Below are 25,892 nucleotides of genomic sequence, written 5' to 3'. Positions count from 1 at the left end.
TCTTCAGGGCAAGAAGCTCACACGGCTTCACCTCCTGGGTCTCTCCTTGGAGCATTCAGCATCCTCTGCACCTCCCACAGCGAGCCCACCCAGGCGGGGTCCTGGGGAAGCCACAGGGTCCTGCACCCCCACTTTGCAGTCAGACATGACTCTCAGCCAGCCAGTAACACAGAGGTTTATTCGATGGCAGGAACAGGGTCTAACACAGAGCTTGTAGGTACCACGAACTGGACCCCTTGGCCGGGTCCATTCTGGGGGGCAGTGAGCCAGACCCCCACGTCTGCACTTCACTCCTCATCCCCAGCCAGCGCCAGACTGAAACCCCCTCCAGCCCCTCCTCTCGGCTATGTCTCTTTCCCGGGCCAGGAAGTCACCTGACCTCTTTGTTCTCCCACACCTTTAGCATCCCCTTGCGGGGGGGAAGGGCTTGGCCATTAGTTGCCAGGCGACAGAGGGTCTGCCAGGAATTGAGGCCCCCCCACAGTATTCAGAGGGGACATTAAGAACAGCCCCAGTTCGTCACAGCCTGATATTACAGTGTTTTAATGTAACTTAGATGGAATGGGAGGATGTGACTTCCTGCTTCTCAGCTCATGGCTGCTACTCGGCTGCTCTTTTAATCTGGTTGCAGATAAAGGCCTTGTAGTGTATGGCCGCAGGAGCCGAGCTCGGCGCAGCATGGGCAGAGGAGTTTAACTCTGCATATTCACCTGGAGATGTTCTTGTGACTGGCCATTTGGATGGTGGCAGCCCCAGAGGCTCCAGCCGCGAGGGCCCCTGCTGTGCTGGCAGTTGACAAGAGGCAAGATGTGGGCAGTAGGTGGGACAGACAGACGGGTGTGTGGGGAGGGGCAGGGTGACCTGCTGCACCCTGTCCAGTATTCCCCACTCACCCCCCTTGGAGCTGAGGCAAGTTCAGGCCCTAGCTTTCCGGGGTGATTTACTATTCCTGGCTCCAGTCGGTGCCTGTGGGTCCTGTGGCCAAGGGGTTGATTTAGAGTGCGCGTGTGGGGCCTGCTCCTGGAAGCTGTTCTCGGCAGCCGGGCCTGCCTCTCTTTTGCTGTGGGAACTCGGAAGCATTTCGCATGCATGAACAGAAGCTCAGATTGGTTTGGCGCCCGGTACAGGAACTGTTCCCGGAAGTGAGCCGTGGCTGACTTGGTCAGAACGTCGCTGTCATGCAGCAGCCCAGGGATCTTGGTTTCGGACTGCCAACACCCCGAGCCATGCACACAACTGCTCTCCAGCCGTCATCTGAGTAGTTTCAAATGATCTTTATGAAAGATGCGGCAGGGCATAGGTTTAGCTGCGCTGGAGGCTGGGTTTGTGTTTCCCTGCAGCAAGGCCCCTGCCGCGGTCTCCTGGAAGGTGTTCAGGGTGCACGTTCGCACTGCCCCTCTGTATCTAGACATCCCCCAATTCTGTGCTGAGTAACACTGCAACCTGTGCTGTGGTCGAGATCGGAATTCGGGTGATCTCATGACCTGCCACTTAGAACCAAAACAAGCAACAAAGTCTAGACTGGGGTGGGCAACCTTTCAGAAGTGCTGGGCCGAGTCTTCTTTGAATCACTCAGATTTAAGGTTTCGTGTGCCAGTAATCCATGTTAATGTTTTAGAAGGTCTCTTTCTATATGTCTATAATATATAACAAACTATTGTCTGTAAAGTAAAGAAGGTTTTTAAAATGTTTAAGAAGCGTCATTTAAAATTAAATTAAAATGCAGGCCCCCCGGATCGCTGGCCAGGATCCGGCAGTGTGAGTGCCACTGAAAATCAGCTTGCGTGCTGCCTTTGGCACGTGTGCATAGGTTGCCAGTCCCTGGTCCAGAGGGAGTGAGGAGTGCTCCAAATCCTCCCCACGTGTGCCTAGGAGCCATTCATGGCAGAGAGAGGAGGGTTGTTCTGTAATGCTATAAAGACACTTCAGAGAATCAAAGTGGCTGAAATCTCAGTTCGGGCAGGCTGTTGTCCCTGGAGCAGCGAGGCTACAGAGGGTGGGTGGGCTGGCTGCTCTGTATTTCTCCAGTCTTGTTTCCCACCCCATCCGATGGCAGTGAGTATCCTGGGGATGCTCTGCAGGAGTGTGAATGGGTGGGGAGGCTGTGCAAACACCTCTCCGAGCTGGCAGCGGCTACTAGGGGACCCTGGTGGGTGCAGCTGTAAATCCAGGAGGCTGATCTCTTTCTGGGACCAGTACCTGCCTGGTGCTGCTTGAGGCTCTGGAAGCAGCGTGCAAGCCGAGGAATGTCACGCCCGTACTCTGTTGCATTTCAAGTTTAAATGCAGCTAATAATAATGCTGAAAGCCACTGCAGTCTGACCTGGCCCAGAGCTCCCAGCAGCAGGATCCTCTACCTGTATCTCCCCTGAGGGATTCTGCCAGAGGGCTGACAGCATCAGGGTGTTCAGAGCCACGCAGCCAGCCCAGTCGTATCAGTCTGCTGTGGGCTTTGCTGCAGCTTGTATGTCTGGGAAGGCAGCAGCTTTCTGAGCATGTGTGGGGGTGGGGGAGTTCTGGCATCTGCACAGAAGTTGCCGTGCTCCAGAGGGGCTCAGAGACAGGAGTGCACATGGGGCAGCACCCAGGGGGGAGTGTGGGCAGAGGTGGGAAGAAAGGGTCAGGAGCCCAGGCACTGGGCAGCGGGTGGAAGAAGATGACAGTGGGGCTGGGCTGGGTCTGAAGGGGGGGCTTTTGCCTGCAAGGAGTCAGCCTGCCCCAGGGAAGCCCGGATTGAGCTGCAGGTTGTCTTGGTGGAGATGGGCCAGGCTGCTGGCCCGAGAGGAAGGCTTGGGGCATAGGGTGGCCCTGTGGAAGTTGCTATGGCTGTGTGCCAAGGGAAGTCTCTGCCTGCTTATACAATAGCAAAAGCTTTGAGTCCCTGAGCACCTGGAGGACCTAGCACCTGTGGGAGAGATTAGTCTGGGCTGAGGCTCGGAGGGAGCAGCAGCCTGTCTGGGGGATGTGTGGCAGACTTGGGGCACAGGCCATGGGCATAGAAGGGCCGGTGCAAAGCCCATCAATGCTAGGAGAAGACCGTCCATTGACTCCAGCGAGCAGCAGATCAGTCCCTCCAAGCACTGCTGGCCTTTTCAGAGTGAAGATACTGCTGGCATCCTGGGTTTGGCTGGCTGGGGCTGGGGGGAGCCAGAGCGTAGCAGGTTTTGGCTTTCAGTCAGCACCCTCTGGGATGAACCCTCTCTCCCCAGCTTTACTGTGAGCTCTCTGTTGGGAAGCACTCTGAGATCTGGGGGTGAAATTGGTTTTCTAGGCTTCATGCTGTTGCTAATTTCATCCCTGGTGAGCTAAAAAAAGCAGCTGCTCCATCAGGTTTTGACCATTTTAGTTTGGCAGCATTGTAAGGCTAATAGGAGATGATCTCAGGGCTTTCTGAAGCTGGTGACATCAGCTCCAGGGTGCCCCACCTGCAGTATGAGGACAGACGAGTTTGCAGAGCCTTTCCCCAGCTTGGGCTGTAGTCTCTCAGGGCTGCAGAGGCGCCCGAGAGACATGGAACGGCGCTGCTGTGCTGTGCTCTCTAGATTCCTGTTCTGCGTAAGAACTCCGTTTGGGTTTTATTACCATGCACAATGTTCAGCTGTTTTGTTTTACTTGTTTAAGGATCAGGCCTCAGGGCTTGGCCACAGACTGGTTGTGGGCAGGTCATTGGAGTAAACTTTCCCAAGTACCTTCATGTTCTGGATGCTGCTGTTTGACCTGCTGTGACGAACTGGAAAAGTTCTTAATGTTTTCTCTGAGTACTGTGTTGGTGCCTCAGTGTCCCCATGGCAGTTCTTAAGTATCTGGCAGAGCAAAGGGCCAGTGCACCTAAATGCCTGACACTCTGTCTCCTAGCAACTGATGGCCTGGGCCCCTCCCCTGCAAAGGTGCCAGCTGAAGGTGTTGGAGACAAAGGGATCAGGTGACCTCCTGGCCCGGGAAAGGGGCTGAGGAGAGAGGAGGGGCTGGGAGGGGTTGTTAGTCTGGAGCTGGCTGGGGCCAAGGGTGGAGGGCAGACCTGGGGGTCTGGCTCACTGCCCCCCTAGAATGGACCCAGCCGAGGGGTCCGGTTCGCTGTATCTACAAGCTCTGTTTTAGACCCTGTTCCTGTCATCGAATAAACCTCTGTTTTACTGGCTGGCTAAGAGTCACGTCTGACTGCAAAGTGGGGGTGCAGAACCCGGTGGCTTCCCCAGGACCCCGCTGGGGTGGACTCGCTGTGGGAAGCGTACGGAGGGGCAGAGGATGCTGAATGCTCCAAGGAGAGACCCAGGAGGTGAAGCTGTGTGAGCTTCTTGCCCTGAACAAGTCTGCTCCTAGGGAGAGGAGGCTCCCCAAAGTCCTGACTGGCTTGGTGGGGAGCAGTTCCAGAGCATCGCCCGGTGACTCCGTGACACCTGCGTTGGGCTCCGAGGTGCTGAGCATTGCAAGTGTGCAGCAGTTTTGCTGATCAGCACATGACTGTCTGCAGGGTCCCGTGTCCTAGTAGGCAGAGAAGGGAAAACAGTGTGATTACTGTGAAACTGCAGCTTTGGTAAGTTTCTCTCTCTTCAGATTGAGGCCTTTGACTGCTGCTAAAACAGAAGCAGAGAAAAGCAGCTGTTCTCACTCTGGTCTGATTGTGTGATTTGTGCTTCCTCATCCCACTGAGGTACTCCTTCGCCTGCAGGCGTCAAAGCTGGCTCTGAGCTTAAGGGCTTGCAGAAATCCACACTGAACTGCTGAGGGGTCTCTAACTCCAGTGACTCTTGGAGGGTGGCAAGTGCAGGGAGTGACTCGGGGCATGTGATGGGATCTCTGATGCTTCCTGTAACCTCTCATCCACCCACCCCCAAAATCAGGCTTTCCCAACTGTCAGCTTCTCCTGTATTATTTGCTCAGATTGCTTTCATGTGGGGTTACCTGGGCTTTCCCTGCAGTTATTTACTGTCACTGAAGCTGTAGGACCCGGCTGCCCTCTGGCACGGAGTGGGAGCGACCCCGTAGAAGTCAGTCGGGTTACCACAGTGTAAGCCCAGCGAGCGAGGGAATGGTCCGCTGTTCTCCAGGCTGTGACCCCCGCGTTGCTCCTCACTCTGCCCCTGGCCTGTCACAGGGAGACTGAACTCCAGTTATTGCAATGGTAACCCATCTGCCACTGTCTCTTCTCCTCCCCCCACCTCCCATCTCTGGCCTGAGATACTGAACCGACACAGCATGCGATTTTCAGATCTCACCCTGACACTTCACAGGCTGACACGCTGGTTTAAAAGCAAAATTACCCTTGAGGAGGTTCACTCAGCTGAACTTTGGCGATGGCTGGTTGTGCTCAGCTGACCTTTAGTGGGGACTGAATTTGCTCACACCTTCACAGAGCTGCAGATTGTCCGGTGAACAAGCCACGGTTTCCCCTGCCAGTTTTCATTTGATTCCCATTGACACACATGGAATAAACCCAAGAGTTATTTCCTCCTCATTTCTGCTGTGGTTCCTGGCAGTCCCCGCCTCCCGCACTTACTGTAAGTCGAGTGTAGCTATTCCTTGCACTGGTTCTGGAGGGAAACCAGAGCCGAGAATCAAGGTAGAGTCTGGTTTGGGGACAGGGTGTGTTGGCCTCCTGCTGACGTTCCGTAACTGGCAGCTCCAGGCGAAGGTAGGGAGCCTACTGGAAATGTTCTGTGTTACATGGAGAGAGTCGGGTCTCGCCGAAAACATCCTCTTTCCCCCCCCCCCCCCCACAGGGGATAGTTTGGGGTTGGCTTCACTCTAGGGAGGTTTGCATGGCAGTGGGAGCAGGGTGGGGGCTGAATGAACAAGCACTCCACTGCCAGACTCTCCTGCCTGGTGGGTTCGCTCCTCGTTTCGAAGTGCTGGGAAGTCTTGTGCACTGTGCTGAGGGGTGGGGTGGGAGACAAGGGGTGGTGCAAAAGGCTCAGCTGCAGATCTCTGCCTTCTGAACCAAGGATTTCTACGGCTCCGTGATCCCACAGCCTCAGGCAGACATGACTCCCGCTGAAGCTGTGTGAAGTCTACAGGATCAGACGCAAGGAGCTTGAGTCCCGATGCAGCCAATTCTTTGAGCAGCTTGTGTGCTTATAGCTAGGCACATGGTTAAGTACTTTGCTGAATCGGGGCCATCGGTATCTCACCTCAGGGTTTGGCTCTGAGGGGCGTGGCGCAGCACATGGGCTAGGCTGCGTGTCTATGGCTCTTCAGAATTGCTTTGGGGGTGTCCTGTGTGTCCCGCTGGGGGGAAGCTCACCCTGTGCACAGAGCTAGCAACAGGCCTGTGCACCACAGAAATCCCACTAACCTGGTGTGTGGCCCTGGAACTGCCCCTCTGCCCAGGGCTGAGTTCCCCCGTTGGGTCCGGGTTGCGTGGATATTGTGTTGTGTGCCGACCTGTGTCTTCTCAGCCTCTCCATGGCCAGCCTGCGCTTGGAGGCTCTAATAGGAGCCCGAGTCTTGCTAGTTTGGCTAACACCAGTGCAGAGGCAGGTGGGGGAATTAAACCTTTGCAGGCAGGGAGATGGGGAGAGTTAGAACCTGAAATTCTTCAGCACTTGTGACAGACGGAGCTGGGTTATCGGTGCTCTGAGCTGTGTTTCTGTACTACTCATCTTCGTGCGTGGTGGCCACCTCAGGTTGCAAGAGGAGATGGTGGTGCTCTGCTCACCAGGACTCGTTCACTCTGGTGTTACCGTACGTCCTGGGAAAGCCGGCAAGCCGTGTAATGTCGCGCTGGTGGGTTTATGGGGGGATGGGGGGGGACAGGATCTTCCTGAGGACAACACATACCCACTGTCTGCCCAGCGTGTCTCTTCAATCCCCCAGTGATGTGGTTTTGGTCTGTGGTTCAGGGTTCCCTCTTCCTTTGCATACACCAAGGCTGTGGCAGGAGCAGAGTTTGTCCTGAGAATCCCGAGCCACCGGGTATTGTCCTCTGATGCCGAACATAGAGAGGCTGCATGGGGTGCAAATCCGTGCAGGTCTTGGCTCCAGTGCAGTGGCCCATCCTGGCCGTCAGCTGCAGGTAGGAATCCAAGAGCAGCTTTGCTGACCGGGAGCCCGAGGGGTCCCTGAGGCATGTGCCTCGCCCAGAAAGGTGAGCAGTCCCACCCTGCTCAGCAAAGCGCCTCGTCCTGGGCCGAGCCACCCCCGTGAAACGGGGGGCGCCAAGCGCATGCTTAAGGGCTCTGCTGAACCAGGAGCTGACAACGAGGCACGTAACACGTGGATGACTTTCCCCAGAAGCGTTGCATGTCCATGGAAGTCAGTTGGGATCCACTGCCTATCTAGGCTCCTAACTGAAAGCTGCGGCCGTTCTGTTCCACGTCCTGGAAACATGAACTCCCATGTCTGCCTGCAGCCTCCTGGTCCTCTCCCTGAGGAGCATGTTCTACTCGGTTGTGCCAGGGTTGGTGTCTGGGCAGATCCTGTGTCTGGTGGCAGCCGGGACGTGCCGAGAGGCTGTGGGTTGTGTTACGAAGGGAGCAGGCATACTCTTCTGTTGTGTTATCAGCACTGATAACTGGCTGGCTGCCGTTCAGCAGCAGGAGTCGCGGTTACACTGCTTCCTGTGGCTTGTTCATGCTTTAATAAACAGACATCTACCGCGGCCGTGCCTCGCCACTCGCCAAAGAAAAGATCTTCCTTGCACCCCACCCCCAGGTAAGTAGAAGGTATGAAATAGTCAGTGAGCTTTCCCGTTCCAAGGGCAAGCACGAGCTGAATGGAACAGGGCTGCCTTCCGGATCCTGGGCCGTGTCAGTGGCTGGGGATACAACTCAGTGATTGTTGTTGAAACCAGCGATTTCTCAAGAGGTGCTTGGCTCTGGCCCAAGGCAGAAATCGTTTTATTGCGTGTAGGAAATGGCTCACTCGGGAGACTTGTACTTTTGCTTTCTGTGTTGATGAACTGAAATGGTGTCGCTCTCTGGCCAGCCCAGCGCACTCGGAGTGGGGGAACGCTCCAGCTGCCCACAGAAAGAGCTGTTGTGCTAATGAGAAGACTGGAAAAGGGGCAGGCGGGCAGAGCGAAAGGCCAGGGGCTCTTGAACGGAGCCCCAAAGACCCCTGTGGATGGGATGTGTAGTGGGTCTTGGGGACCCCACTGGAAAATCGATGTCCTGGGGTCTGGCACTCAGTAGTATCAAACTAACCCTGAGCAAATGCCTGGGAGCCGTCTCTGTTAATGCACTTCCCTGCTGCTAGTGGGCGGGTGGACAAAGAGGTGCAGTTGTGTCCTGGCAGCAAAAAAGAGGGGGGGCAGCAGATGTGCCCTAACAGGATGCTCTAACCTCTTGTTTTCTCACCACTTTGCCCTCTTTAACCTTCTAACCTCAGCACTGATCGGAGCCAGGCTCTCGGTGAGAGAACACTAGCTGGGTGCGTGTCTGCCACCAGGGACCGGAGAGTGACGCCTGTGGCTTGTGCCGTGGCATCGAGCTCTTGAAAACCAGCACATGCAAGGCCCCCGTGTCGCAGGGTGAATTTTGCTCCTGCGCAGGGGGGCGGCATGGGCCTATGCAGGAAGGGGTGAGAGGGGAGCATGGGCTGACTCTGCACCAGGGTGAATTATGACAGGAGATCTGTTCACTCTGGCAGCTCATTCTAGACCAAGTTTCTTTCCAGCTGCAGATGTACCCTAGGGCTGATGGGCCAGAGGATAGGCCTGAGATTCGGGTCATCGGGTTTGTCTATTATTCCTGAGGCGTCTCTAAATCCCCTAGTCAGAGCACTTAGGCCTATCTCTGGCCAGCTTTCATTCCTTCAACTTGTCCTGCTGAGTTTTGCATGGAACCTTTCTGTGAGCATCCGGGGAAGCCAGCAGGCTGTTCCTGCTAGCCTGTTATCCAGCCCATAGCAGCTAGTCCTGATGCCCCAGATCCACAGGATCGGAGCTACACCCCAGCTTTTGATCAGGCTCTTGGAGAACCCTCTCCAGTGTGCCAGACCCCCGGGGGGGCCCTCTACCTTCAGGACAGGCCACGCTGGGCTGCAGCCCCCCTGCTTCATGCTGTGAGTTCTGCTCAGCAAGCCCCCTGAGGCAGACTCCCACCCCGCGGGTGTCTCAGCAGGTATGTACAGCAACACCTCAGGAATCCTGGTTTGCAAATGCTGTCTGGGGACTTGCAGTGCTGCGGTCCGGCTGGCTTAAGTTAGCTCAGAGAAATGGAGGGTAAAGCAGAGTCCGTTCTGGTCCACCCAGAGCAATTCACCAGCCAAGCTGTCATGAAGCATATTCAGGCTCCTGCCAGGGACGAGGGCTCCTGCTTCTTCCAGAGCCAAGGCTTATCTCCCTCCCTCCGCCTTTGTTCTCCACCTGGGGTCTCTGCTCAGCTTCCTTGCTGAGAGTGGCAGCCGTGAGTCCTTGGTTCTCTGGGCCCCTTGCTGATCTGGGTCAGTTTCAGCCCGTTTCAAAATGACTCGTTCTGGGCAGCCAGCAAAGTCTGTTAGTCTGCCCTGAGAGCAGACATCACCGCCCCTCCCCCACGAGCAGTGCAAATTGGGAAACTGAGGCATGCACAGGATTCATAGAAACACTTCTGGCAATTCCCCCATGCACGGGGGAGGCGCTCGGTGCAGGCTGCTCTGTGGCATTTCAGGGGAGTTATTTTTGTCTCCTGTGGGGGGAGGGGTGATAACAAAGACCGGAACGTTTCTGAAAATGGGGAAGACCGGGTCTGTTTTTTCTGCTGAATTCAGAAGTGGCCAAGGGGATTTCCATCAGCCTTAAAGAAACCTGAGCTTTGGGCTCAGATCAAGCACAGGAGATGCCACCCTTCCAGGCGGCCCACCTGATGGGCGAGGAGCCTGGCGAAGTGGGGAGTGGTGGTGGTGCTAAAATCTAACTGGGACCCTCCCCCCAGGCCTGTGATGACAATTACGTCACTCCAGTGGAGCATCCTCCACCGTGTGGGTCCGAGCATGTTGCAGACGCCCCGCAGGAGTCGTTCCCCGGAGAACTAAGATGTGCCCCTGCAGCTCGGCGTCCCTGCTACTCTGATGCGGTTCTCTGTGTCTTGCCAGGTTCCAGAGTCAGCCGAGATGGCGCAATGGAATCAGCTGCAGCAGCTGGACACACGGTACCTGGAGCAGCTGCATCAGCTCTATAGCGACAGCTTCCCCATGGAGCTCAGGCAGTTCCTGGCCCCCTGGATTGAAAGCCAGGACTGGTAAGTCCTCGTGCCATGCTGGCGGCAGCTGGGGTGTCTGTCTGCCTGCTCCAGGTCATGAGCCAGCCTCCAGTGCATGGGACTTACCTGGGGACGACGAGCCCATAACTGCAGCAGCTGGAAGCAGGAGACTGGGTGCGCCTGGCCTGGCAATTTCTCTGTTCCAAACCTGCACTTGGTCTGCTGTTGCCAAATGGAGCGTCAGTGTGCTGGCCTGCTGTGGCTGTCCGGCTGGTGCTCTCTCCAGGCCGGGGCCAATACCAGGACTAGGTGCCATTGAAGTCACCCCCAATGGGTTTCAGGCCGCCTGGCCCTGGTGCTCAGCCCTTTGCACAGGGTGAATCTGACCCTTGCTGAGCATCTCTCCTAGAACTGGAGCCGGGGGAGGGATTTGCCAGCACAAGCACTTTCCCTCCCCTCTCTCGCCTGCGGCCCTGGCTGACCTGACACTGCCAAGGCGGTGAACGTTGGTGTGCGTCACACCTGCATGCAGGTAGGGCAGCCAGGTGCACGGTGCTGGAGACACAGGAGCACGTTTAATGGGGGATTTGACATTACGCATTGCAGGCGGGTCCAGGATTGGGTACTGGCTCCTGAAGACTCTCCCTGTGGCGGGAGGTGGAGGGTACTGGCGTAGAGTACGTACTGAGCTCGCAGAGACTAGCTCGGGCCAAGCTGTCAGTGGCAGCCTAAAAATGGCTGTGTAGAATTTGCATGCATGGCTGCCTGCATGAGTGAGTCGGGCCTGCACGCACGGACGAGCAGGTTTCTGCAGCACTCGTCTCAAGCATGCAGACGGCGCCTCTTGCTCTCACTGGGGCTTTCTTAGGGGGCCCTCGCTGGGCAAGTAGGTGCCCAGGGGTCATGTCCCAGCAGGGAGCCTGGTCCTGCCCTCGCTGTACTCATGGGAGTCGCTCCCATGCAGCTGATGGAGTCATCCTGGGCTAAGAGTGGGGTGAGCAGAGTGGGGCTGGTGCTGGTGCACGGACTGTTCCTACCCACCTTCTTGCATCTGTGCTGTGGGTTTATTTCAATCCCGCCTCTCTGCCGTCCCTCCCCGGCAGGGCGTACGCTGCCAGCAAGGAGTCCCACGCCACGCTGGTGTTCCACAACCTGCTGGGGGAGATCGATCAGCAGTACAGCCGCTTCCTGCAGGAATCCAACGTCCTCTACCAGCACAACCTGCGCAGGATCAAACAGTTCCTGCAGGTGGGTGCCATGTAACTGGTTGGCCACAGATCGGGGGGTCCCACAAAGAGCCTCTGGAGTCAGTAGCATGGGTGGCAGGGAGGGGCTCAGCCTCCTAACCTAGCACCGCTCTCCTACGTGCCGGCGTCTCTTGTGCTCAGACGCAGCGGGGTTCTCGGCCCGACTGGCTGCCAAGGGTGTTCTGATTGCTTCCCTGACCTCGGGCCCCCTGAAACTTATGGGCTCGACTCACCCTTAGGCCCTGTCTAGCTGCACCATGTAGCCACACAACGAACCACTGCTGGGCCCTCTGCATGGGGCTGTCGCCCCTGCAGGCAGGGCGTCCCCGGCCGGTGTCTCGCTCAGCAGCAACGGGCGGGTCACAGGTAGCCACGCCAAAGCAGCAGTCCCACCTCAGCATCGCCTTCCCTCGGGGCTCTGGCAGCAAGACAGTGTCTTGGGTCAGCGGCTGACCCCAGCCAAGCCTGTCTCCAAGTCAGAGCTCAGCACCCCCTCCCAGCCAGCCCCCAGCTTCCCCCCTTTACACCTCCCTCCAAGCCTATTGCCGATGTAGGGTACGGGTAGCACCTTGTTAATCCTTTCCTGGCTGTTGTGGGGTCAGATGCCCCGTCGTGGCCCCTGTATCACAGTAGAACTGCCCATACGAGGGTTTGCATCAGTGTAGCTATACTGGTCACCCTCCTGCCTCCCAGTGACCTGGCTCTCCTGTCTGACAGCCCTTGTCCTTGGGCCCCTCCGTGCCTTGTTCAAGCCGGCCAGGGAGCAAGCTGAGCTGGGGGCATGCCCCAGGCCTTACTGAGACTGGGGACCAGGACTCCTGGGTTCTAGTCCCAACTCTGACAATGAGTCCCTCTGTGACCAGGTCACTTCCTGGGGAAACTGAGGCACTGGGGGGTGGGAGCTTGGCAGTTTCTCCTAACTGCTTGTAAAACGCACTTGTGGATCATCTGTGTCCAGGGAGGCACTGGCAGCTCATGCTAGACTCTGCAAAACTAGACACATCCACTCTATGGTTTAGGCAGGTTTGTTTTGAGGGAGAAAACCTCAGCTTAGCAGGCTGTGATTCTCAGCTCTGTTACACCCCTCAGCCATTCCCCAACCAGCTCTGAAACGCTTGGCCTGTGCCCTGGGCTCGGCAATCTGTCATTGTCGTCAGCTGCTCAACGCTGGCTGAATGTTCTGTGTTTCTCCTGTCCCCCTCTCCGAAAATGCATATAGAGCAGGTACCTGGAAAAGCCAATGGAAATCGCCCGGATTGTAGCTCGGTGTCTCTGGGAAGAATCTCGCTTGCTGCAGACAGCTGCAACTGCGGCCCAGGTGAGAGCCGGGGGTGGCTCCAGCTCTTCGCTGAGGCGGTTCCCTGCCAGACGCTCCCCTCGACCCTGATGTAGAACAGGCCTATGCACCCTTTGGGCAGAAGTAGGATGTAGGTGGTACCAAAGGCCCTGTGGGATTTGAGAGGCCATTTGCAGGATCCGTCAGGAAGGGGGCCATGTTAGCTCAGCATGCGTGGAAAGTGGCGAGTTTCCAGCAGTGCAGGACACCAACGAAGGGCCTTTGGCGGCTGTCGCTTGTTTGCTAGGTAGGGCTCTGTGTCACTGCTTCCCCCCCCAGTCTGTGCATCCACCTGTCTTCTCTTCTCGTCACATCAGTTTGTCACGCTGTGTGGCAGAGAGAGTGGCAGGGTGGAGTGGGGGCGGGGGCATCTGCTAAGTGCTGGGGCCCCCAGCCACAATCCCAGCACGTGACGCTGCTGGTTTGATTCGTGGTGGGGAGGCAAATCTGCTTGCAAAGTCCTGAGCCAAGCAGCCCGAGTGCCCAAGCTGCCCAGCCGTTCCAGGAGCTCCCCAGCAGCGCGACTCCCCCGTGGGCACACGGTATTTCTGCAGGGTCTGTGATCCCACTCTCCTAAATGCCCATCTTGTTTCCCCTGTGCAGCAAGGGGGGCAGGCATCACACCCTACGGCCGCCGTGGTGACGGAGAAGCAGCAGATGCTGGAGCAGCATCTACAGGACGTGAGGAAGCGGGTACAGGTAGGTCTGCCTAGCTGCCCCGGGACCAGCCCTGCTGAGTGCGTTTGAGCCTCTGCCCCTGAATGACCCCCGACCCCTGGCCTTGCAGGATCTGGAGCAAAAGATGAAGGTGGTGGAGAATCTCCAGGACGACTTCGACTTCAACTACAAGACGCTGAAAAGCCAAGGAGGTAAAGGGGGACGCGCCTGTCTGGAGGGGAACGTGCTGGGAGGTGTGATCTGGCGAGGCCTGTCCTGAGCCATCACTGCCCAGTGCCGGGGGCCAGCCTGGCATTCCTCCCAGCAAGGACGAGGACAGGGCACCAGCCTGCAACGCAGGAGACCCCAGTTCTATTCCTGGCTCAGCCACAGTCTCCCTGTGACTTGGGGCAGTCGCTCAGTCTGTGCGCCTCAGGCAGGGGCCGTGGGGATCGCGCTCTGTGCCTCAGGCGAGCCCAGCCTGGTGTGACGATCGTGCTCTGAGCCCCCACATGCAGTGGGGATCCTGGCCCAGCATGACGGTTGCTATCTGGGCTTTGGCATCCCCATTGCCTGGGGGCATTGGTGCTGACCAGGGGTGTGAGGATAAATGCATGAGAGGTTGGGGGTGGTCTGCTACTCCTGTGTTGGGGGCCGGACGGGGGTGTAGGAACAATTTTTGGGGGTGCTGAAAGCTATTGAACCAAACTGTAAACCCTGCACGTGATGGAAACCACTTCAAGCGGGGGGTGCGGCAGCCCCTCCCCAGTGTCACTAGAGTTGAAACCAAAAGCCCAGGGGACTGCTGGAGCTGGGGGGACATTGGGGTGCATGCATTTGGTGAGTAACTCGCTCTTCTCCCCACCCAGATATGCAGGATTTGAACGGAAACAATCAGTCCGTGACACGGCAAAAGATGCAGCAGCTGGAACAGATGCTGACCGCGCTGGACCAAATGCGCAGAGTAAAGTGCTCTCTGCCCCCGGCTTGGCCTTCCCTCCCCCCGCGTGCCCTCGCTTGTCAAAGCGCCCAAGAGGGACTCGCCCGGTCGCCAAACCAGCTTTGTCTTGTCTTGGGCACCGGTAGAAAAGAGCGGAGGCAGGTCCTGCCTCTTTCAGCAAGTGGCCTCGTGCCAAAGGGCAGCTGAGTTGCGTAGCAGGACACTCCCGTCCTGTCCACGCGTGCACGTCAGACATATGTTGTGTGATCTTGCTAACCCAGTGCAGGCGCTTTCAGACCTACCCAGCTCTGACTTCTTCTGCTGATTCTGTTTGAAAGCGAAAAGCCCCCACCCAAGGGTGTGCAGTGGCTGAACTTCCCAGCTGCTGTGTTTGTGGTGCGTCCCATGTGCGGAGAGCAGCCCGGGGCCAGACCTACCCCCCAGAAGGGCTCTGCTCACATGTAGGCACCATGACACATGGCCACAATGGAGCTTGTGGTTGGGAGCTGAGCTGGGCAAACTGGTCCCACCTCTGGGCACTGAGCACTTGAACATCTGTCCCTAAATTCAGTGTCGGGGTGCTCAGATACCACGGTGAGGGTCTTGGTATAAGGACTGGCTAGAACAGAACACGTGCACAGAGCCGCTGTAGAAGCTACTGGTGCTGGCAAAGTTAGAGGTGCCTTGCAGGGGCCCTCCCATCTAAGGGATCTAGAATTTGCGGGGACCGGAGGGATCCGGCAACACCTGACTGTCTCGTTCCCATGATTAGGGGATTGTGAGCGAACTGGCCGGGCTGCTGTCGGCCATGGAGTATGTGCAGAAGACGCTGGCAGACGAGGAGCTGGCTGACTGGAAGAGAAGGCAGCAAATCGCCTGTATTGGGGGCCCTCCCAACATCTGCCTGGATCGCCTGGAAAATTGGTGAGAACCCGTGAGCCCCTCAATAGCCTGTCCCCATTAGTGCTCCCCACTGAGAGCTGGCTGGGTGCTGCTCGGTTCCCAAGCAGGGCTTTAATTCAAACCACCAGGAATGGATCTCTGTCCCGAGACCCTCGTCCCACCTGGCCGAATAGTCCCCAGTGTTTCCCCAGCCCAGACGTGCCCTGTACCAGCCTGCCTGGCTGCTGGAAAACTTAATGGTGCTTGGTTTGCCTGTCAAATCAAATCATTCGTCCCGGCCAGTGGGATCTTGCAAGGTGGCTGTGAAGACTCAGGGCCCTGCCCAGGCCACTACTGAGCAATTTACAGAGTTCTCCTTTGCAAAACTTGTATGTGCCTCAAGTGTTCTCCTGCAGCCTGGGGGGAAAGGTACCGAGCAGGGAGGTAGGAGTCACCCATCTGCTGGCGGCAGATTGCTGGTGCGCAGGACAGTAATGGGCTGAACTAGGGAGAGGCGCTCTCAGCTCGCTAACATGGCTTCCCCCCTCCTCTAGGATCACGTCCCTCGCAGAATCCCAGCTTCAGACACGGCAGCAGATCAAGAAGCTAGAGGAACTGCAGCAGAAAGTGTCTTACAAAGGAGACCCGATCGTCCAGCACCGGCCCATGTTGGAGGAGAGGATTGTGGAGCTGTTCAGGAATCTAATGAAAAGGTACCATGGGCACTTCCCGGGTCACGAGGACAAAGGGCTGCTCCCGCTGAGCCTGAGCGCGTCTGGGAGCAGCTGTTGCAGGGGTGAGGCTGGCAGCGTGGGTGTGTCTGAGCATGACGCTCCATGTGCTCTCGTCCCGCAGCGCCTTCGTGGTGGAGAGGCAGCCCTGCATGCCCATGCACCCGGATCGCCCCCTGGTCATCAAAACCGGTGTGCAGTTCACCACCAAAGTCAGGTGAGTCTTGGTTTGTGCTGGGGGAAGCTCAAGGGCCGCTGTTGAGGTGGGGAGGGCAAACGCGTGGCCACTGTTAGTGTGCGTTCGAAGGGTCCTTTCGCTCCTTACTTTGGTTGGAGAACGTCCGTGCTGCCAGGGCGGGGAATCTGGCCCGAGTGGCCAGCCCTGGGCGGTGGTGCTGCAGGAGCAGGCCAGTTGCTGGCGCAGCACCAGCTGCTCTGTTCCTGGAGACCCTGCGGGTTCTTGTTCCTCTGCCCCTGCAGTGGGGGCTGGCAGGAGGCGCCTGGTGGTGTTTCTGCCTTGACCGATCACTTGGGAAGTGGTGCCTCTGCCGGCTGATGTGCCTGGCTCCTGTCACCATGTTCCCAGTATGGCCAGTCTCCTCCAGCCCAGCCCCTCCCACACGGCACCTTTCTGCTCTGGAACATTGCAGTGCTTGGCAGCAAGAGGAGCATGACCCCAGCCCCTGGGTTTGGAGGCAAAGGCCCTAGTGCGGTGGTGTCATCCAGCAGCTGGCATAGGAGTGGGGAGAGCCAGGGGCTCCCGAGGACTGATCCCAGTTCCGCCGCGTGGCCTGGGACCACTCCGTTCCCTGGCCAGATCCCCAGCTGGGAGCTGTCCCCTGAGAGCACGGGGGAGCTAGGGGGCAGTGGGTGCTAACAGCTGGATCCTCGGAGCACCCGCAGCTCCCAGCACACCCGACAGCAGCTATGAGGGCTGGTGCCCTGGGAATGGGGTTCTGATCTCCCAGAAACGAGGACGTCCCTGGGCCTTTGCCAAGGAGCCTTTGTGGGCACGGCGCTGCCCCAGCTGCACCACACATTGTGCGCAGCAGTGTGGCCAGGGAAGTGCACACGGCTCTGCTGCTCTAAGTGGTGCTTAAACCTCCTGCGATTCTCCCGGGATCTCAGCTCATTGCCACCAGCGAAGGCTGCTCTGGTGTCGGCTCATGCTGAAACGCCTGCTACCTTCCAACAGGTTACTTGTCAAGTTCCCTGAGCTGAACTACCAGCTGAAGATTAAAGTCTGCATTGACAAGTGAGTGTCGCGTTCTGGGCTGGGATGGAGTCGCTGAACGAAGGGGCAAGCGGAGGCCATGGGCTCTGCCCAGGCACCAGCCTCTCCTGGGGGAATCCGCTCCTGTGCCAAGACCCAGCATGAGCAAGGGCTGCGTGGGGTGAAGCGGTTCCCTGGGCACGGGGGAGGCTTGTTTGGATGCCCTTGAGGTGCTGGGGTCAGAGTGCACATGAGCTGTCGCTGTCCACACCGAGTCAAGGCCCCTTGGGAGCTGCGGTGCCCACCTGGGTGGGGGGTGTAAATGGGACGTGCCCTGCACTCCGGAGCAAACCAACACTGCACCTCTCTCCTCTGCAGGGACTCTGGGGACGTTGCCGCGCTCCGGGGGTAAGTGGAGTCAACGTGTCTTGTCTTTCTCCGTCCCCGATGCGCCTGTCGTCCTGCCCCCTGCGCTGTTGCTGGGCTCTGGGGGATCCTAACTGCCCTTCTTCCCCCCTCCAGGTCCCGGAAGTTTAACATCCTGGGGACGAACACCAAGGTCATGAACATGGAGGAGTCTAACAACGGCAGCCTGTCAGCGGAGTTCAAGCACCTGGTGGGTGGCCCGGTGGCTGGCTGGCTGGGTGGCCCGGTGGCTGGCTGGCTGGCTGGCCCGGGGGCCCGGTGGCTGGCCGGCTGGCCCGGGCTTTAGCTTGTCCCTTCTGTTTGCAGACGCTGCGGGAGCAGAGGTGCGGCAACGGGGGCAGAGCCAACTGCGACGTGAGTGTCCAAGCCTGTGCATGTGGCCAGAGAGGTGGCCTGGGGGGCCCTGAAAGAGACCCCCTCTGGCTGGGAGAGCTCCCGCCAGGCACCCCCTCCATAGCTCACTGGAGTTCTCTTCTCCAGACTGTCTGTAGGGAACGTTTTGTGCGCCACGTTCTGCAGGGAGGCAAAGCTGCACCCCAGTGGGCTGCAAAAGGGGTCACGCCCGAGTACCCGCAGAGCGTCTGGGGTGAACAGGCTGCTACTGGCCTCGCTGTGCCCAGGTGCCAGCCCACTGGTGCCCATGCGGCCCTGTGACCCAGAGCAGCACCTGGTCTGTCGGCCGCCTGGCCCGCAGGTATGTTGGGGATGCCGGCATCCTCTGAATGCCCTGTCGCCCTGCCAGGCCTCCCTGATCGTCACGGAGGAGCTGCACCTCATCACCTTTGAGACCGAGGTCTATCACCAGGGCCTGAAGATCGACCTGGAGGTGAGTCCTGTGGGAATCGTTGCCGGGTGGAGCTTCCTGCCCCCAGCGGGAGTAGTAGCAGGTCGCCCAGCCCAGCTGGGAAGGTGCTGCTGGCTTCCCCCTCAGATAAAGGGCCCACTTCTCCAATGGCTTGTCCTGGCCTGTGGGAGCAAAGGCCCCTCCTGGGGGAACGCAGAGCATTAGGCAGAGCCACGTCGCTCTCCTCGATCGCTGGCCTTCGCGAGGCTCCCAGGAGGAGATGGGCGAAGGGAGCCAAGACGCTGCTGAAGCCGCTCATGGCAGAGGGGACAGCCGGCTTGAGCAGGGAGAGCGTGCTAGAGACGAGATTGCGCTCGCATCGGGACTCTTGGCAGGGCACAGCCAGACAACTCGGCTTGCAGAGCACTGCAGGGTCTGGGCCAGGGCCGGGGCAGGCGCGGGGTGTGTGATGCAGTAGGGTCTGTCTGTGTGGGGGATGGGAGAGCCGGGGAGGACTTTAGGTGAGGGACAGGACCTAGGCCTGTAACCTGAGCCAGGTAGGGGGGAGGGGGTTAGCACCTTGGCCTGGGAAGCTGGACAAAGGAATTGGCCGGCTGGAGGAGGGGCAGTTCAGTTTTGGTTTTGGGCTGGATGATTGGAATTCAGGGAATCCTAAGCTGGATCCAAGCACCCTGAACCCCCAGAAGGACTCGATTGAGGGGTCCTGGTTGTGCCTCCAAGCTCTGCTGTAACCTGCATTCCTGTTGTCCAATAAACCTTCTGTTTTGCTGGCTGGATGAGAGTCACTGTGGGTCCCAGGAAGAGGGGTGCAGGACCGGACTCCCCCACACTCCATGACAGGGTGTCCAGAGGGGCCTAAGGAAACAACTGTGTCTCATCTCTCTAGACCCACTCGCTGCCCGTCGTGGTCATCTCCAACATCTGCCAGATGCCCAACGCCTGGGCATCCATCCTGTGGTACAACATGTTAACAAACAACCCCAAGGTACGTGTGTGGCCAGCCTAGCAGTGCCTGGCCTGCCACGTGGCCCCTGGGTGGAAAAGATTCGTCGGGGCCCCCTGAGAGCACCTGTCTCTGCCCAGCTGAGCTGCCTGGGCCTGACCACTCCAGGTCAGACTCATGTGAAACATCCTCAGAACCAGAGTCTGTGTGCCACATGTCGGCCAGGCTTTGAGTGGGCGCGCCGGGCCTGGGCGTGGTGTATGGCTGGCCTGCTTGAGCCCTCGCACAAGTGACTGGGCTCGAGTCTGCGCTGGTCTGTCGCGTAGTTGGAGGCTGGAGCCACAGAAACCCCTGTAATTGGGACTGCTATGATCTGAGATTGAGGCCCTGGTGCTGCATGTAGACAGTGAGAGAGTCCCTGCCTCAGAGCTTCCCAGCCACCCAGATGAGGCAGAGAGGAGAAGAGGGGAAACTGAGTCCTGGCAAGAGGCAGTTGCCGGCCCGAGGTCACACGCGCAGGTGATAGAAGCACTGCCCATGGGATGGCAGTCCTTCGCCCACAGTACCCTGTTAAAGGGGGCTGGGGAGTCGGGCTGGGCAGCGTCCCCCTTCGGGCTGCCCACTGCAGGCTGGTGTGTTTCCCGGCCTCTGTCAGCATCACCCACAAGTAGGTTTTGTTTCCTCCCACAGAACGTAAACTTCTTCACCAAGCCCCCGATCGGCACGTGGGACCAGGTGGCTGAGGTTCTGAGTTGGCAGTTCTCCTCCACCACCAAACGGGGTCTCAGCATCGAACAGCTGACCACGCTGGCCGAGAAACTCCTAGGTAACCTGCCCTGCCCGGGCCTGTGGATTGTAACCTCTTAGGCAGGCAGGTTCTCTTGAGGGGTGTGGGCTCTGTCCCTGGGCCAGGGGGAGCCTGGTACCAAAGCTTCGGGACCCAGGCATGAGTGCAAGAGAGAGGGGCTTATGGCTGGCGTCCTTCCAGCCAGGGCGAGCTGGGTGTTGGTGTGGGGGGGATGAAACTCGGCAGGAGGCCTGGGTCCCAGTGAACCCTGCCTGCCCTGCCCGGGTGGCTCTCGAGTGGCATGGCAGGGTCCATGCCAAGTGACGCAGGCTGAAGGCAGAGGCGGAGTTTGTTCCTGGCCTGACTCGCTAGCCAGGAGCGTGGTGGCAGCAGCATCTGCCGTGGGATCCCCTGGGGCTCTGTGGTCAGGCTTTGTTCATGGACCCATGGAAATGCCATTCGTTAAGGAAATCTCTCCAGTGCTAACAACCTGCTCTGTCCCCACCCTAGGGCCAGGCGTCAACTACTCTGGCTGCCAGATCACGTGGGCCAAGTTCTGCAAGGTGAGAGCTGCCCCCCGGTGCGCCCTGCTCCACACTCCTCCTCGGCCTGCGCTGACCTGGCATCTCTCTCTCCTCCGCAGGAAAACATGGCCGGCAAAGGATTTTCCTTCTGGGTCTGGCTGGACAACATCATCGACCTCGTGAAGAAATACATCCTGGCGCTGTGGAACGAAGGGTGAGCCGTGTCCATAAGCCCTGGGACCCTGCAGCTGGGCAGGGGCCTGGGCCCAGGGGACGGAGGGGCAGAGACAGGAGCTGTGGGGGCTGGGGTGGGGGTCTGTGACTCCCAAAGCCTGGGGCTTTTTCCCTAACACCAGCACCTGTGAGCTCCCCTGAGCTCTGAGCCACGCTAGGGTCCTTTGCAGTTACTGAACTTTGTTTCAGGAGCTGATGCAGATTAGAAATGAGCGGGCGCATGCTTTAGTGGGGGTGTGGGGGCATTAGCCCTGGGAACAGCTCAGACAGGGCCGCGGTGCAGACTTTGAATCAGGACTGGAGTCTCTTCCTGAAACGTGCCCTAGCTCCACTCCGTGCTGTGGGCTGGATGCTGGAGCCGGGTTGGATCTCTGGCCTGCGCGGTGCCGGTCAGGCTGAGGGCTCGGCTGATCCTCTTCTGGACCGAGCGCTGGGAAGCTCTGCCGCCGCCGTCAGGCCCTCAGGACACGCGAGCCGGCCCATCAAACTGGCAGCCCATTCTGAGGATGAACGTGGGGGCTGGATCACTGCTCCCTCCTTCCCTCCCGGCCACGGCATTGGCTGCATGGTGACAACTAGCAGGAAGAACCATGCTGTGCTCAATGGATCTGCCTCAGCCAACACCCGGGGGCTAATCAGCCCCTGGAGAAACTTCCTCTCCCAGTTGCTTCAGATCATGCTCAGGCCCACTGGGACCGCGCCTCGCAACCGTCCGCAGCAGCAGGGCGAAGGGTCCCTCCTGCCAGTAACCCGCGGGCCCCGGCGTGTGGGGGAGGGAGGTGGCGATAGAGCCGGTCGCCGTGTGGCTCAGCGCTGTCTCCCCTCTGCCAGGTACATCATGGGGTTCATCAGCAAGGAGCGGGAGCGGGCCATCCTGAGCACCAAGCCGCCAGGCACCTTCCTGCTGCGGTTCAGCGAGAGCAGCAAGGAGGGGGGCATCACCTTCACCTGGGTGGAGAAGGACATCAGCGGTACGTGCCCTGCGGGCGGAGCGCATGTGTCCAGGCGGGGCTGGTCACCAAGCCCGGGGGGGTCGCGTAGTCCCATTACTGTGGAGCAAGGAGCTTGTGATCTTAGCGTGTCTTTGCCCTGCCCTGCAATCAACTCTGCCACCCAGCAGAGTCGGCCAGGGTCACAGGGGGGCTTGAACCCCACTTTCTGAGTCCCCAGCCTGCACTCTAAACGCTGCCCCTCCTTCCCCCCGACCGGTCACATGAGCTGTGGGACCGTAGCAACCAGCCCCAGGATGCTGAGCGCCTGGTGCTGCCAGGAAGTGGGGTGTTCTGCACCTCCTCGGAACCTGGATCCCCGGGCTCCATGCGGCCATGCCCAGAACCTGCCTCTGTTCTTATGCAGCTGCTCTGCTGTGGCTAGTGACAGCTGGGTGGGCTGTCTCTGTTCCTGGTCATTCTGTGGGGCATTTCCCCAGTGAGCCAGGAATGGGCCTGTGTGAAACGCTGCCTCCTCCTCCTCCAGGGAAAACCCAGATCCAGTCCGTGGAGCCCTACACCAAGCAGCAGCTCAACAGCATGTCGTTCGCGGAAATCATCATGGGCTACAAAATCATGGATGCCACCAACATCCTGGTCTCACCCCTGGTCTACCTGTACCCCGACATCCCCAAGGAGGAAGCCTTTGGCAAATACTGTCGCCCGGAGAGCCAGGAGCACCCTGAAGCTACGGACTCAGGTAGTCGTTGACATTCCGCCCCGGCTGTCTCTGGCCAGTGGCTGTTGGGAGCTCTGCAGAGAGGCAGTGTCGAGGAGACCCGGCAGCTGGTAACGATCACAGTGTCACAATAGCAGGGAGCTGCCTCCCTGCTTGGCTCGATGCTTCCTGTGCTCGTGGGTAGAGAAGCTAGCCTGTCTGCGGCTGGCCAGGTATCCCAGTAGCAGGGCCAACTGGGCTGGGACAGATGGCATTCAGCTAACCTGCTCTTCTCCCCACAGGCACAGCACCATACCTGAAGACCAAGTTCATCTGCGTCACCCCGTAAGTGTTCTCTGAGGAGGCTGCTGCCTGAGGGTGTCTGAGCACAGGGTCGCGCTGCACCGTAGGGGCCACGACAGACATGCCTCGACTGTGAGAGCCAGACTCTGGTGCAGCGAGCCCAAGATCTGGCCCTGTTGGGTTCTGCTCCATGTGTCTCTGCAATGCCCCATCCCAGGGAGCTCAGAGACTGTGGGGAGGAGGGACAAGGGGGGGTTCTCCTCATTTTGGAGAAGTGGGACCCAAAGGCACAGGGTCACCCAGAAAGTGGGCGCAGAGTTGGGCATTGATTGCAGGGCACCATCCTTCCTGTGTCAGAGCCCCCCTCCCACGCAGGCCCAGCTCCGTCCGACGCTGCTGCAATGACAGACATGGGTCTTGGCCTCTCATGGCTTCTCTTGTGCTGTCTCCCACCCCCTCCCACTACAGAACGACGTGCAGCAACACCATCGACCTGCCCATGTCCCCGCGCACGCTGGACTCGCTCATGCAGTTTGGCAATAACAGCGAGGGAACGGAGGCCAGTGCAGGAGGCCAGTTTGGTAAGTGGGCAGGGCCTGGCCCCCTGGACATAAAAACCCGGGGCCCTCAGTGCCCCAGGACCCTGGGCCTATGATCACTTAGAGCTGGCAGGGGACTCCAGGGCGCGTCAGCCCCCTCTGGGAGCCCAGGCTTCCATTAGACCCTTCTCAGCCTGGTACCTCCCCAGCTGAGAGAGGGGTGTTTGTGTCCAGCTGGCTCTGGGGGCTCCCCTCATCTGACTGGCCCCCTGTCCCTGTTTCCCTGCAGAGTCTCTGACCTTCGACATGGAGCTGACTCCAGAGTGTGCTGCCTCGCCCATGTGAGGGCTACACGCCTGGCTCCGCATCTCAACAACTCTCGCTTCCCGGCTCCGTCGTTCCCTCGTCCTGCTAGGTCATGCGTTCACTCCGTGCCCCAGAGTGTCCCCGGGCTGCTCCCTGAGGAGAGACGTTGGCCTGGGGTCCTGATCAGCTCGCAGCCGGCGCTCGGAGGTGGTGTCGGGGCTGGGGGGAGGGAACCTTTTTTCTATCTCCTTCCATAACAAACGTTTTCTGCTCGATCAAGTGCCTGTTAGCATCTGATTGCCGCCTCCATCCATGAGAAGCGCTTTCCAGACCTCCTGCGGCGCTGCCAGACGCCCTCTTCCCAGCTCGTCCCTGCGCTAACATCCAAATCCTCACAAGGATTTCAACGAACAGGCCATTTCTTTGAGGCAGCCGGGAAAGGAGCCTTGGAACCCAGCAGTCCTAACACAAGAGCTTTAGCTAGTCAGCATAGGAGTGCGGAGAACGTGCTGGGCTGATCTGCCTCGGGCACCAGCCAGCGTCGAACGAAGGGGCTGTCAAGCGACTAACCCTACAGGCAGGTTATCCCAGAGTGGTTGTGCCTCGCGAGAGGCACTTGGTTCTGGCCTCCAGGAAAGGCTGGAGGCTGGGATGGATGGGCCGTCAGCCCTGGTGCTGGGGTAACAGGTGGCCCGACCGATCTGTCTCCAACGTGGGGAGCGGCTGTCCTGGCCTCTGAGCTGGAGTCAGATGCGAATGGTGCAGTTCAGCTCCCTGTCCATCTGCCGGGGCTCAGGCTACACCCAGCATGGGCGATGAGCAAGCCAGGCGCCCACCTCCCCCTCCAGGCAAGCCCCCTGGAAATCGGCCTGCAGGGACACTTGGCCTGCTCTGTGTGCGGGGGCTGCAGGAGGCAATCTCCAGAGAGCAAGACAATAGTTCTCTCCCTGGCACACCAGATCCACGCACTGTCACCGTCCCCATGCTCTCTGATCCCACACAGCTGGGTCCTTCCTCCAGGTGGTTCCTGCAATGACAGAGGGGTACCCTCGGTTACCGATCTGCTCTCTGGTGTAACCCGACTGCCCCCCAGCTGCTGGACCTTCAGGGCCCTGAATTAAACAGTGTCCATGGCGCTCTCCAGCCAGAGTTTAAACCCCGCAGACCCATCAGGCTGAGAGCGAAACAGTGGCAGGCAATAGACAAACCTAGGGGGCTTTGTCCTTCGTTTCAATCTGAGGTGGTTGTTTCAGCGATAAGCTAGCAGGCTGGATGGTCTAGGAGAGTCAGCAGCCACCTCCCCAGCCAGCTTTGTGGGGTGAGGGCTGCAGGAGGAAAGCTAATGAGTCTCCTAGCCTCTGCTGGAAACGTGCCAAATGGCCAGCGAAGTGGTGTGGGTCAGAGAAGGTGGATCTCCACCATGGAGCCCGGGGCACCCTGCAGTTAGTCAGGGCGACTATATGAAGCCATTACACGCAGTTCTACGCTGTATGCAAAGAAGGAGTAACCAAGTGCTGGGCTCTGCATTTCTCAGGCTTAGTGGGTCACAGTATTGAATCCACATGAGCTGCTGGTGGGCGAGGGGCACTGGGGTGCAAAGCAAGAGCCATCTGCATTTGACAGTGTGGTCTAAACCCAGGCTTCTAGAGACTTGTGGGTGTTTCCTTTTCTTAACCCAGAAGCACCAAGGCGGGGCGGCAGCAAGCGCCTATTCTGAGCTGCTGCTCTAGGCCCTACACCACGGGCAGCCTTCGCACAGGGCTAGTGCTCCGCACTAGTGCACTGCGTGGGCTCAAGTTCGCCACACTGGCCCTTTACTGCAGACCTTGGTGAATGCTGTTTGCTGACGCGGGTTTATTTCTTAACACAGCTGCCTCCTTCCACCACCACCACCCCGCCTGCCTCTCGGCTTCTCCATCATCCAGCCGCCTCTGGCCTGTACGTCCCCTAGTGATGCTCAATACTGTAAAGATTTTATTTTTTGTATATTTTATTGCTGTATTTACAGGCTTAACTTTCTCCTAAATAAAGGTGCTAAAGCGACTGCACTCTAGCTGGATTAATCTCGAAGCAGTCGCTCAGACAGTCGGGTTAAATGCAAAACCCAGCCAGACTGGGTCATAGCAATGGTCCATCTAGCCCGGTATCCTGGCTGCTGGCAAAGCCCAGTGCCCACTGTTTCAAAGGGAATTACCAGAATAGAGTAACTTTATCGAGTGATCCTTCCCGTCAGCCAGTCCTGGCTTCTGGTAAAC

The 25,892-nt window shown here is 58.7% G+C and overlaps 1 protein-coding gene across 4 annotated transcripts in view; it reads left to right on the top strand.

The window, feature by feature from the left end:
* Nucleotides 1-25,685, top strand: part of STAT3 (signal transducer and activator of transcription 3) — a 35,080-nt gene extending 9,395 nt beyond the window's left edge. For 2 of the 4 annotated variants that reach the window (XM_050934586.1, XM_050934587.1), the window contains exons 2-24: nucleotides 10,011-10,156; nucleotides 11,221-11,365; nucleotides 12,584-12,682; nucleotides 13,304-13,399; nucleotides 13,488-13,569; nucleotides 14,227-14,321; nucleotides 15,070-15,221; nucleotides 15,734-15,892; nucleotides 16,035-16,127; nucleotides 17,106-17,165; nucleotides 17,502-17,531; nucleotides 17,646-17,739; nucleotides 17,856-17,903; nucleotides 18,292-18,375; nucleotides 19,241-19,339; nucleotides 19,988-20,123; nucleotides 20,595-20,647; nucleotides 20,728-20,822; nucleotides 21,674-21,813; nucleotides 22,319-22,534; nucleotides 22,792-22,834; nucleotides 23,261-23,373; nucleotides 23,621-25,685. In XM_050934586.1, the coding sequence (XP_050790543.1) occupies nucleotides 10,029-10,156; nucleotides 11,221-11,365; nucleotides 12,584-12,682; nucleotides 13,304-13,399; nucleotides 13,488-13,569; nucleotides 14,227-14,321; nucleotides 15,070-15,221; nucleotides 15,734-15,892; nucleotides 16,035-16,127; nucleotides 17,106-17,165; nucleotides 17,502-17,531; nucleotides 17,646-17,739; nucleotides 17,856-17,903; nucleotides 18,292-18,375; nucleotides 19,241-19,339; nucleotides 19,988-20,123; nucleotides 20,595-20,647; nucleotides 20,728-20,822; nucleotides 21,674-21,813; nucleotides 22,319-22,534; nucleotides 22,792-22,834; nucleotides 23,261-23,373; nucleotides 23,621-23,676 (2,316 nt within the window). In that variant the 5' untranslated portion in view covers nucleotides 10,011-10,028 and the 3' untranslated portion in view covers nucleotides 23,677-25,685. Of the gene's footprint in view, nucleotides 1-10,010; nucleotides 10,157-11,220; nucleotides 11,366-12,583; nucleotides 12,683-13,303; nucleotides 13,400-13,487; nucleotides 13,570-14,226; nucleotides 14,322-15,069; nucleotides 15,222-15,733; nucleotides 15,893-16,034; nucleotides 16,128-17,105; nucleotides 17,166-17,501; nucleotides 17,532-17,645; nucleotides 17,740-17,855; nucleotides 17,904-18,291; nucleotides 18,376-19,240; nucleotides 19,340-19,987; nucleotides 20,124-20,594; nucleotides 20,648-20,727; nucleotides 20,823-21,673; nucleotides 21,814-22,318; nucleotides 22,535-22,791; nucleotides 22,839-23,260; nucleotides 23,374-23,620 lie in introns of those variants that run through there. The other 2 variants (XM_050934588.1, XM_050934589.1) reach the window with 2 other exon arrangements.
* The last annotated feature ends 207 nt before the right edge of the window (nucleotides 25,686-25,892 follow it).

The sequence above is a fragment of the Gopherus flavomarginatus genome, chromosome 25, assembly GCF_025201925.1.
Source record: "Gopherus flavomarginatus isolate rGopFla2 chromosome 25, rGopFla2.mat.asm, whole genome shotgun sequence".
NCBI classification, from domain to species: domain Eukaryota; kingdom Metazoa; phylum Chordata; order Testudines; family Testudinidae; genus Gopherus; species Gopherus flavomarginatus.
This window is presented reverse-complemented; position numbering and strand designations above follow the sequence as displayed.